Source organism: Mustela erminea, chromosome 8, assembly GCF_009829155.1.
Source record: "Mustela erminea isolate mMusErm1 chromosome 8, mMusErm1.Pri, whole genome shotgun sequence".
Lineage (NCBI taxonomy): Eukaryota > Metazoa > Chordata > Mammalia > Carnivora > Mustelidae > Mustela > Mustela erminea.
In genome coordinates, this window is record NC_045621.1 from 66458757 (window position 1) to 66472048 (window position 13292).

At 38.8% G+C, this 13292-nt stretch overlaps 1 protein-coding gene across 1 annotated transcript; it reads left to right on the top strand.

Moving 5' to 3' along the window:
• The first annotated feature begins 682 nt into the window (after positions 1 to 682).
• On the top strand, positions 683 to 10034 carry LOC116597069 (atherin-like). The gene is made up of 4 exons (XM_032354333.1): positions 683 to 1260; positions 1386 to 1431; positions 9720 to 9768; positions 9994 to 10034. Exons 1-4 carry the CDS (start codon positions 683 to 685, stop codon positions 10032 to 10034), a joined length of 714 nt encoding a protein of 237 aa, XP_032210224.1.
• Positions 10035 to 13292: the final 3258 nt, after the last annotated feature.

The following is a 13292-nucleotide window of genomic DNA, read 5'->3' on the forward strand; positions in this document are numbered from 1 at the left end:
TTGGTTCCTGGAATGGTCCAAGCTGTTCAATTTTCATGAGGATGATGATAAAATTTACCATTTTTTAAAGCATCTTCTACATGTCAGAGCTTTATATACTTTGTTATTTGAAGCACACAATCTACCAAAGTACATATTCCCAAAAAGGTACCTAACCCCAGAGGCTAAATAGCTATTATACCTCAGATCATATGGTTACTTAGTGATATTCGAATCCAGATTTGATTCCAACAAATGGGCATCCTTTAAAACCTATTGCCTAGCAACAAATGGATCCTAGGGACCTCCCCATCCCAAGTGGAGAAAAGCAGACAATTCTTTCCTAGAAGCCAACCTTGAGGGACAATTAGAATTTTCTAATAGAAGTGCTCCCCCACCCCCTTTTGTGACCCAAACAGTTATTTAGGGCGTAAAACCTCTCATTGGCTGAGGTCAATTTCACATCCTAGGACTTGCGCCCCCCCGCTGGTGGAAGAGGAGGGTCCAAGACCCCCAGGAAATTCTTTAATTTTCTTGCGGCGACCTCAAGTTGGGGACCAAGTCCTGCAAGCGACATTTGTTCATCCACATCTAGGGATAAACCTCTCTCCCAACTCAAGACTTCTTTTACTTCACGAGTTTAAAACAGGAACGAGGCCACCCCCCCCTTTTTTCCCTCTCCCTGACAAGAAAAGGATCAGGTATGGACAACGACATTCCAATCCCTCTCCTTTCTTCATTTCTCAAAGTAACGTGTGCAAGTGCGGACGTGTGTCCGAGATTTTGTACACCTGATGCGCAGCGTGGCGGAACAGCTGGGCTCCCCCAAACCCGGGTTTCTCGCCCCGCCCCTTTCGTGATTCCCCGAGCTTGCTCCGCCCCCGCCCCGCCTCCGCCCTGCCCCTCAGCCCCGCCCCAGGCTCGCCCCGCCCCACCCACTCTGCCCCGTTCCGGGCCTGCACCGCCTCCTCAGGCTAGCCCGGCCCGCCAGCGGGAGGCTCGTCCCGCCCGGCTTCTCGGGTGTCGCGCCCTCCGGCGCTACCCTGGCGCGTCCCGCCTCCTCCCCGCCCCTCAGCAGCTCTCCCAGCTTGCCCCGCCCCCGCCCGAGCGCTCCTTCCGCCTCTGCGCTCCGCTGCTCCCCCGGCTCCAGCAGCCGGCAGTCTCGTCTCCATGGCGACGCTGTGTCTCCGGCTCCCGGCACCGAACTTCGCGCGACCTGCGAGCTGGGCTGGCCTTCGGTGTCTGCCCTGCGGACCGGCGGTGTGAGAGGACCACGAGCGGGTAAGAGGCACTGCGGCGACGGAGGGTCGCCCTCTCCCCAGCTTCGCGTGCGGACAGACCCAGCCCTGGCCTCCGACTCCCCGAGGCCGCGCGCCTGAACGCGCAAACTTCTCTGCCCTCTCCAGGTTCGCGCTCCGGAGCTCCACGGCTGCCGAGGCGGCGCGCGAGAAGGTAGGCTCGGCGCCGCTGCTGGTGCACCTGCGACTTGGCTTCCTCCTTTGGCTGTAGTCAGGCACTCGGGAAGGGGTGTAGTCTTTGTGTGTACATGGGTGTGAGTGGTAACTGGGCAGTTCTGACCACCATTCTCGGACCAGCCAATTCGCGTGCGCAAACTGCTCCCCCCCACCCCCCGAACAGTGAAAATAGCCTTGTTGCATCTCAGAGCTTCCAGCTACTTCGCTCCATCCTTACCCACCAAGCCCCCACCTCCTTAAAAACAAAACAAAACAAAACAAACAAACAAACAAAAACACACTTTTTTCCCCTTTTATCTTTTTCTTCTTACATATTTGGGGAAACAGCTTAATGACCAGTAGGAGCCAGCATTCACTGACTGTAAAGATGTCATTACTTGCTAGACTTAACTTGCACGACCATAAATAAAAAATTCTTGTGGAATTTAGGTAAATCATTGAACCTCCCCGGGCCAAGCTTTTATATTCTGTAAAATGAGGGGCTAACAGTGGATCAGTCACTTACAAGGTCCGGTCTTCAGCCTTCTGTGAGGTGACGAAATTGACTTGAGATTTCCAAAATCAAGATGTGTGGCCTTTGATTACTCAAACTACTTTGCGCTGCGCTGCTGTGGCACTTAAATTAACACAGGGCAAAATTATAAATTTATCATTTTCCTTCCCAGAGGGCATAGGTGAATTGGGCCAGTTTGTTTTTACCCCAAGAGACCCCTGGAAGTGGCTTTTTAAAAATAAACCTGAAAAAAGCACTAAAAATGTCTTTTGAATTGTTTCCTTCTAATTATAATTGTAGTAGAAGATAGGTGCTGTTATTTATTATTAGATATTTATATTAATCTTCACAATAACCGTGAAGTGGGTAGTATTTTGTCCTCATTTTACAGTTGAGGAAAGTGAAAAATAGATTAAGGAACTGGCTCGAGTTCACAATAATTTGCTGAGATTTGGTTGTAGATAGTCTGGCTCTGGAGTCTGGGCTCCCAGCTCTACATTATACTGTAAAGGAAATATATAAAATTTATATGTCATCACTTTTGTTTATTTTTACAGATTTTATTTATTATTTGATAGGGAACACAAGCAGGAGGAGTGGGAGAGGGAGAAGCAGGCTTCCTGCTGAGCAGAGAGCCTGATACCGGGCTCCATCCCAGGACTCTTAGCCTAAGGCAGATACTTAACGACTGAGGTACCCAGGTGCCCCATGTCATCACTTTTATATAAGAATGAAAATGGTAGAAGATCATTGAAACCATTTTTATACACGTTTGAGATTATGCAATGAAGATTGCCCCCGAATCCTATTGTGTCCACAGTTGGCTCCCCTAGGATGGAGGACGGTGCTTAATCAGCTCTCTCATCACAGTTGCAGGACCTGAGCATGTGGCTATTTCTTAATTCATTCTTTGCCTATTAGAATACTAGGTGACTTTTAAAAACAAATAGCCCAAAAGGATAAAATAATTGCACTAATGGGATAGAGGAACATGTACGTATCTTCCAGTATTCCAAGAGAAACCTAAAATGAAAATTTTGTGAAACCTAAATTTTGAATGCTCTAATTCATTTTATGAAAGGTTTTTTTGAAACCTAGAAAATCTAAGTAAAACCTATGTGGCCTATTGACTACTGGTTAGTGAACATTTACCTAGAGGAGTAAGGGAATGAGATTTTTCTGTTCTTTTTTAAGGGCTAAGTCCTTATAATCTGGTGTGTATATCTTAAATTGAACCCATCACAGCCACCTATGTCTAGGGGCTACCATATTGGATAGCAAAGATCTAGTTTAATACTTTATTTTGCTTTCTTGCTTTCTTCCTTCCTATTCAACAAATATGTATTGAGCACCAATTTATGTGGTATGTGTGTTTTTCTGTTCTTTGTTGCCAAAAACAAAAAACAAAAAAACCTAGCTGAACTAATTGGGCCTTTGACTGGTGTTTTTATTGAGTCAATTTTTCCAAAAGGCTACAACTATATCACATAAAAGTCTTGTTTTGTACCATGTGTAGAAAATCTGTCTGCAGTGAGAGAAGCATGAGGTCCACCTGCAGGGAGAAGCTGAGATGAACAGGGAAAACCCCCATGCTCCTCCTTGAACACAGCTGTATTCACTGTTCTAACTTGCGCACAATTTGGGTATTTAACTCTTGGATTCTGTGAGCCAACCCTTTTCTTCTTTTTCCTAAGCTAACTTGAGTATGGTTTCTGTAACTTGCAACCAAGAGTCCAGACTAACATAGCGAAGAAGTCAAGAACTAATCCTTTTCTTTTAGAAATGAGCCCATGATTGGGGCACCTGGTGGCTCAGTGGGTTAAATGTCTGCCTTCCACCCAGGTCATGATCCCAGGGTCCTTGAATCGAACAGTACGTTGGGCTCCCTGCTCAGAGGCGAGTCTGCTTCTCCTTCTCTTTCTGCCCTTCTGCACCCCGCCTCCACTTGTACTCTCTTTTGCTCTCTCTCAAATAAATAAATAAAATCTTCAAAAAAAAAAAAATGAGCCCATAATTACCCCTACCCCGACCCCCAAAGTACATTTTAATTTACAAAATAAACAATATTTTCAAACACATATAATCACATAATTACACCTTTATAAATCACTTTGTCATGTACATTTTTAATATTTAATGGTCTACATTTATCTTCTGATGAATACTACCCATTTTTCTATATTAGTCATTCAGAATTTTTTTCATAATAAAAATAAATCTATACCTGCTTTTCCCCAACTCTCTTCTCAGAATTATCCCTCCCAATTCTGTGGGCCTTTCTTTTTGATTATAAGAGTATTCTCAGCCAATTAAATTACTTATATCATTCCAGTAGTTTTATTCATTTAGTCAATATCTGAGTGCCTTTGAAATGATATGAGACCCATACTCATGAATAAGAACCAGGCTGTGCTCTCCAGAAACTTCTATCCTGGTGATATAATCATTCTACCACTCTGTAGTTATCTGTCTACATATTGCTTATGGGCATGTCCTTGACTGATTCTTTTACTCCACTTGCTTCTTAAATGTTGTTATTTCCCAGGATTCTCTCCTGGGCCTTGTCTTATTCTACATGGGCCATGCCATCCATTCACATTTTTTTCACAGCTATCCCACACATCATCTTTTCTCTTGAGTTCTAACTCTCTGTAATAGAACTGGACAACATTTGATTTCAGATGACTTACAGACATCTCCCATACAGAATTTCCCCAAAACAAACTCATTATCCACCCCCTCAAGAATGTTCTTCCCCTGGTGCCCTCATCCTAGTCATCCACATGAGAACCATCAACTTCTTTTCTTCTCCCCCACTTCTATGTCTAGTGATCCTCAGTTTTACCTCTCTTTTGGTTCCAAAAGTACCTTCTTGGCTTTGTACACCACTTTTTCCCCTGGAGTAGGGTTTGGCAAATTTTTTCCATAAAGGTCCAGATAACCTGTATTTTAGGCTTTGTAGGTCAGACAGTCTTTGTTGTAACTAACCATTCGACTCTGCCACTGTAGCCTGAAAGCTGCCCTTGACAATGTACAAACATGGTCTGTATTCCAACATAATTTCACTTATTAAAGTAGGCAATGAGGGCGCCTGGTTGGCTCAGTTGGTTAAATGTCTGCCTTTGGCCTCAGGGCATGATCTCAGAGTCCTGGGACTGAGCCCCACAGAGCCCATGTTGGCAAGCTCCCCTGCTCAGCGGTGGTGGTGGGCTCGGGGGCTGCTTCCCCTCTCTCTCTGCCTGTGGCTCTGCCTGCTTGTACTCTCTCTCTGTCAAATAAATAAATAAAATCTTTTTTAAAAATGTAGGCAATGAGTCATATTTGGCTTATGAGCTTTAATTTTCCAGTCCCTGCTCTGGACTATTTCATTGGCCTTGTAACTGGTTTCCCCACCTCCCATTCTCTCTCAGGTTTACCCTCCACAGACTTTCTTTTCTAAGATAGATGTAATCATATGATTGGCTTCTTCAGAGCCTTGGTTTGCTTTCCATTGACTACTGGCTAAAACCCCACATTCCTTACACATGATAATTAATGACTTTCCAGGTTTGCTCCCACATATATATCCGACTCCATCTATTACTGTTTTCTAAGACACTGCTGTTCTCCTCCTGTTGACTGCCTACTTGGCTAAATAAATAGCACCTCCATTATGAAGCCTGACTCTTGCTTCCCATAGCAGGTAGAATAATATCATATTCTAGGGATACTTGTAGAAATCACACCTGTGGGAATACAGCAAACCCGGAGGACAGTCCTCAGAACTGTATTCTAGAACTGCAGAGCTGTTCAGGGACAGCTCTATTGACTAGACTCTCTCTTCCTTTGTCTTTCCAGTTCTGTTTCCTTGGGCATCCCCAGTTCATGAGCTCAAAAGAAGGGATTTGACTGATCCTGTTTGGGCAGTATGGAAAATTATATTAGAGGGAAGCATTTAGTACAGTGCTTTGGAGCTTGGTCTATCCTGTATATGGAAAGTTAATACTTGTTTCCCCTATAAAATTCTGAGTTTCTCTTGTATCCCCAGAGCTTATCAAAGACATATCTGTGCTGAGGTACATGGTAGGTGCTCATCAAATATTTGTTGTAAGTAGACATTAAATTTCAGGACATGAAATAGACATGGAAATCAGGAACTGTCATAATTGTGTTGTTCCCATTACCACTGGAACTGTTGAAATACATCAGAAGAGTCTGTCGTGTCCAAAAACCAGCAGGTATACTTGGTAGAGACTCCAAAGGCTGATTAAATGGATGTTGTGATGTAAACATTAACCATATACAATAGTAATGAATATACAAGGTGTGCATCTCTATGCCATTCTTTCTGGATACCATGACCCCAGTTTGAATAGGGACCACTGGGTGGAGAAAAGAATTAAAGTAGCACAAGACCAACATACAGCTTACAAGCCTGTAAGAGATGGATAAACAGAGATAAAAACAGTGTTGCAAATTTTAAATGGTATTTGTTTTTTAATAGATAATAAATGTACTTTGTTCAAATATCAAGAGATACAAATGGACATAAAGTAAAAAAAACTCCCACCTGCCCCAGTCCTGCAGCCATCCTTTTTTCCTACTCATAGTCAACTATTATGTTTCTTTCCTGAAAACATTTCCTTTCTGAGATATTTTTTGCATACTGATAGTTATTTGAAAAATATATATTACTTATACAACGGTTAGACCTCATTCTGCTCAACTTACCAGTCACTGCTTTAACTCTACCTTTGTTCTCAATTACTCTGTTTTTTCCCTGCAGTCAATGATCTTTTTAAGCAAGTATCATTACTTTGGAGCAGATGTGGTTTTTTAATTAATTAATTAAAAGTCTTCAGAGCTAGTCTGCTTGTCTCAATCACAGTAAAACCTTCTTTTTGGTTCCCTAAGCAATCTTAACCAGCCCCCTAGGACATCTTGCTAGCTTTTCCTTTAGATAAAACATAAGTTGTTTCTACAGCATCCCTCCTATATGCCAGGTGCTATGCTAAACACTTTACCAGATCATCCTATTTAATTCTTACAATGATCCAGTGAAGATGGCACTATTGTGATTCCTGTTTTACAGATGGAGGAACTTAAGCCTGAGGAAGTTAAGTAACCTACTGAAATTTACATGGGAAGTGGTAGAACTGGGCCATGAATCTAGTCTCTTTCACTAAAGAGCCCCAACTCTCGAGTGTCACTCTGTACTGCCCCCCACCCCATAGAATTCAGTTTTATGGAAGGAGATTAAATGGACATTTCCTAGGTAATGATAAATCCAGACCTAGCAGAGCTTGAGTTTCCATCAAGGGCTGGGATCTGCCCATCCTAGGTTTTTCTTTTACCAGGTGAAAATGAGAGAATTATATGTACTGACGTTTCATCCAGGTAAAAGGTAGAATGTAGCAATTCATAAAGATCCTAGAGCTAGAAAGGAGAGAATATAAATATAAAGAGGATGTCCACTCAGACATATGGGTTACTATAGGATTGTGGAAATCTAGAAAGTACCTCTCACAACAGGTCATCTTGGATTTCTTTTGTTAGGGCCCTTATTGTTTCAGCCTTTGAGCTCTACTGCCCTAGAGAAGCATTTATCCTAGAGTATGGTCTTCTGCAACTTTTTTTTTTTTTTTAAGATTTTAAGTATTTATTTAGAGGGAAAGTGGGCTCCTTTGAGTCCCTGGGGTGGGGCTGCAGTGGGGTTTGGGGAGCAGAGCAGAGGGAGAGGGAGAATATGAAAGCAGATTCCATGCTGAATGCTGAGCTGGCCACCACTGGGCTCCACATCAGGCAACCCTGAGATCATGACCTGAGCCAAAATCAAGAGTGCCTGAGCCACCCAGGCACCCCTGGTCTTCTGCAACTGTTTTTTCTGAAAAGATACCTTACTTTTATGATGGACTTGAGCTCTCTCTGAATTTCTCAGAGGGATAATCAGATTAATAACATATATAATGTCTGGCTTGATCAGGATTTCCCAGAAAACAAAGCCTGGGGCAAAAATTCATGTACCCATGCTTTATTCCAGAGTGCAAATCGGTACGAGGGAGAGAGATTTAAAAAGAGAAAAACTTAATACAAAATAGGAGCTTCTCTTTTATTGTGCACGGTTTTGGCCCTGAATTTTGTATTCCAGAAATCCCTAGTATGTACTATTATCACCAATTTTTTTTTAAGATTTTATTTATTTATTTGACAGAGAGAGATCACAAGTAGGCAGAGAGGCAGGCGGGCGGGGGGGGGGGGGGAGAGCAGGCCCCCTGCTGAGCAGAGAGCCCAATGTGGGACTCCATCCCAGGACCCTGAGATCATGGCCTGAGCCGAAGGCAGAGGCTTTAACCCACTGAGCCACCCAGGTGCCCCTATCACCAATTTTTTAAGTCTTGCTTGGGATATGGGGACAGCAAGTGTTGGTGAAGGAGAGGGCAAGTGAATTGTTATTTATGAAAAATTTAAGTGTGGTCTCTCTCATACTTAAAAACCACTAAAAGTTGATTTTTGTCTTTACAATTAAAATTAAATTTACCCAAATATGTAAAGGGCTAATTATAGGAAAATCTATTTAGGGTAACCTAAGAAAGGCAAACATTCACAAAGAAAATATTGTAATTTATAAGTATTAATAAATACATAGGGGAACTTACAAGGTAAGAATTGCATTTTTTTTTTTTTTTTAAGAATTGCATTTTAAAATGTGTCTTTGGGGGGTGCCTGGGTGGTTCAGTCATTAAGCATCTGCCTTCCGCTCAGGTCTTGATGCCAGAGTCCTGGGATTGAGCCCCACATAGGGCTCCCTGCCCAGCAGGAAGCCAGCATTCCCTCTCCTACTCCCCCTGCTTATGTTTCTGCTCTCTCTGTGTTTCTGTCAAATAAATAAATAAAATCTTAAAATAAAATAAAATGTATCTTTGGATAAAATAAAAAACATTTCTAACTGTATTTATTGAAATAAAAATATTTTATTTAAAATATCTCATCTTGAAATACCATGAAAAAATTTCTTGTTCTGGCTTAAATACACTGTTTTTCATAACACAGATGAACTGGAATGTGGCAGTTTGATTTATGTTGTTTTATTTTGTTGAAGTAGGGGAGAAAAGTGGTGTTAGAAGGATGAGCCAAAATGAATTTATGATTTCTGGGGTCAGCTCAATAGGAAAGGGAGGGGAATCCTTAACCTGCTGTTGATTGTATTTGGATCTGGATCTAGAGTCCAAATTATGTAAAACCAAAACAGAAGCACAGAATTAGAGGCTTATTTAATACATCACTTTTCTAACACGCAAAAGCATTCCTACAGCTCTTTTTACATAAGCTCTGATGTGAAATGGGGAGAAGGGGAAGGGCTACTTTCTCTAGACTTTTTTTTTTTTTTTCAACCCAATTTCATAATCCAAAAGAATGAGGTTTTAGAGTTAGGATGGAAGTGATACTACTATATAAAAAAGCCAAAATATTTAATATCCTTCCGATAGACTCCTGCATTGTTTTATTTACAGTCTAAATTTATATAGTATTTAAAGACTTAGGAAGTTGGGGGTTTTTCTGCAAGAATTATCTAGACAAGACAGATGCTGTAAGATAAGACTATATAAATTATTTTTAGGATGTTTTAAATCTCTTTTACTACCAATTTACATAGTTTCTAAAAAATTGGCTTTAGTATAAAATTATATTTTAGCCTAGATAAAGAAATGTTTATTTAAAAGCTATGCATAAATTATTTCAAATACCTCAAACTAAAATAATAATGCTAGTTTTTATTTTTGCTTCTATTTTAGGTACAAAAATATAAACAGAATGGCAGATTGCTAGTGTTTGACTCAACGGGTAAATGATTCATTACTTAAAAAGAGCATGTTTCATCACCATTTGGTCCTAAATATTAAGAAGATAGTCTGCTGGAGTGACTGAATGTAGTTGAAGTCTTAGTAGTTAAATCCTTTATTATGTTGCTTGTCATTTAAAAAACGCTGAAATGTATTTGCAGATCAGGAATTTCTGTTAGGAATATCATGACAGATGAAATACTGAGTTGGTTTTCTTCTCTTTCAGGAAAAGTGATGATTGAACCAAATGAAGCAATGTCAGAGTAAGAAGATGTCTCTGGTTGTGCAGCTGATCTATCACATGCCTTTTAAGCAATTAGAACTAGATAATGCAATCATTTGTCATCCAATTAAATTTGAAAGGCCAGAAATGCATGGATTAGCACTTTAGCTTTTGCTTCAGTGAAAGCAATTGTTTCTTAGATAAAAGAACATTTAAAATGAAAAATGAATTTTGATAAAAATTTAGAGGTATACATAATAGTCATTTCTACTTTTTAAATGCTGAAATACCAAGTAGTCTGTATTTTACTTATATTACTTTCATTGTTCATTCCTATTTCCTTTTGATACTTTCTCATTTCTTTCAGAATTTCCCTTTAAATGAATATTTACTTTAAAATTAAAGATTCTTTATTTACTATGAGATGAATCGTTACTACTAAATAAGGGAAACTGATCACCCCAATTAGTTGAAGGGGCTAGTGTTAAAAAGAATCATAGTCCAGTTTCAGTGTAGTAGCTAAATATTAAGTACCTGCTTTGTTCAAGGCACTAATTCTGATAATTCATCAAAACCCTTCCTGATATGATCATCTCCTACCTCCTGAGGAAAAAATTCTATTAATTCCATGAAAAATTATACTTTGAAAGTTGATCATAAAACACATTCATAGAGATCAATTATTGACAGATTGGTAGAATGGTGCCAAACTGATATTATTTTGGTTTATTCTGAATAAAATTGACTGGGAAATTTTTCACATTATGCAATATACATTTTAATTTTCATGCTGTCAAAGCTAAAAATTAAAATTAGAGTAACCTTGGCCTTTGTTGTAAATTATATTTAATTACATATTTTTGTATTAAAGAGAATGTATAACAGATCAAAGACAGAGAACCTATGTTTATTACAGATTATTATAGATAATCAGAAAAAATAAATGCCTCACTAAGTATATTAATCTATATGTGAATATGTATATCCAACTACATGGTTGAAAAATATTTAAATTTTTTAAATGTAAGAAAATTTTAGTAGTCTTTGAAGGAAGTATGATATAATTTTCAATAATAATAGGTCATTAATGAAAATATATTACTATTGTGTCTGTGAATACTGATGTTCATAGATGGTTGATAAGCAGTGTTGGAACTAAAGCAAGGGGAAATCCACATACTGAGTTAAACCCCAGGATAAATCAAATGTAGCCTGGGCCAAAATAGAAAAGCAGAGTGATTACTTGTTCTCTTGATCTCATTAATAATTGCATCTGCTTATCAAATTAATTTGTACAAGGACAAAAATCATCTTCCCTTCAGTTTACTTGCAGAGAATATTTTGGGTTTGGTTTGATTGTTGTTTGGAGGGAGGAGGAGGAATGGTTAGTGTAGCCAGTAAGTTTCACAGGTGTGTGACTTTGTCACCTGGGTACCTTACCCAGAGTTCAAAGTAAACAGGGCCAGGCCTGGGAAAAAAATGATCAAGTAGGAAAATAGAAAATCATGGAAGATCTTTGCTTAAAGAGCAGTGTGACCTGGAAAGTTGATGCATTTTCTCAGTATAGCTTTCATTCCACTCTCCACCTCCTCTGGCGGCACCTCCACCTATGTCCTCCCAAACCCCCCACCTTCTTTGTCAAGTGAAGCAGTGGCAGTAGATTTGCCTTAATCTTCTGACAACTACTTTATTCTACTCTGAGGCATAAGGAGTGTATGGACTTATAAACAAAGGGTTTCAAATTTTTGTGCTGCAAAGCCCATATTTATTATTTCCTCTTTTCCCATGGATCCCATGTGTGAAAGAGTTTGTCTACGCAACAAACTGCATGTAATTAACAATTTTCAGCAATAAAAGTAAAATATCTCTTTAATGCTAGATGAAGTTTTATAGAACTTGGACTCTTGATCTGTTGGGTTTGGGGTCAAGCTTTTAAGCATACTTAAAGATGTCGGGAGTGGGGAATGCCTGAAGTAAATCCACAGCATTCAATTGAAAAAATGTATCTATAGGTTTTCCATAATCGTATGTTTTATCTCTTCTAAGATGAATGACAAGTCTGTTTTTTTATTTCTATTTTTATACTTTAAGTAAATGCCTCTTTGGACGTAGACCAGGATTGGCAAGCAAACTTTGTACCTTACCAACACAAGTCTCTCTAAATGTAGCTAGGATATTCTCAGAAAAGTAAGTTTTAATCAATTTCAGTTTTAAGCCTATGTTTGACAAGTTTAAATGATTTTTAAGACAAAGTTTGAAATCTAAACTTACTGAAAAAATTATCCCAATAGAAATTTGGGGCCATTTCATAAATATGCCCAAAACTCTTAATAGATTTTTAGGAACAGTCCAAAATCTAGGTTATCTATGTTCTAACATAAATATGTTTCAGTAGGATATCTAACTTGACTGACTCTTTAACCTAAGTAGAAACTAAAATAAACATCTTCCATTTCCAAAGGATATTATATAAAGTAAAAATTTGAATCTTTCCTTAACTGTAACTATTTGAATTAAAGAAAACAAATCTTTTAGAGTATACCAGTTCAGTTATCTATTTTTCTTAAATGCTAGAATCATTCCCATAAATAATGTCACTTTCTCAAATGGAAGTCAAAAGATTGTAGTTGAAGAGGAGGTTAGACCTCGGGCCTTTGATTCTTTAAAACTAGATATGAGAAAGACTACAGAAAGTGAGCAGAAAAGGAATTCATATTTTACTGTTAAAATGATTTTGTTGATTCTCATATGTATTTTTATGACATGTTCACTACTTCCAAATAGTAATATCCCATTTAATATTGGGCATTGGTTTCCTCCATGTTGTATCATTAAGGTTTATTAGAGGCATTTCTAATTATTTAAATACTCAAAACTAGACCAGATAAATTCCCTCTTTTAGGGATATAATTAGTGAATATCTAAGTACCATATCTCATAGACTCTAAGCACACATATTTTCTTCATATTTTAACATCTCTTACAATTGATGGCATTTTACACTTAAACTTCTTTCTTAAATAACAGTATATCTTATAATAAATACATAGTATCTTGGATTCAACTAAACATTAATTTGTTGGGGGGAAGACAGCAAAGTTATTTTATTTAGATTAGATGTTAGAGCATATAAATTCTAGTAATCACTTGCGGCAAACTGTAACATAACAGGAATCTCACTAGAAATTAAATAGTTAACTGATTTCTCAACTTTTTAGATGTAGAGTTTCATCTTGGATGCTTTTTTTTTTCTCCACAATTAGAAAATCGAGGAGGGCAGAGGCAGATCAAATGTAAATCAA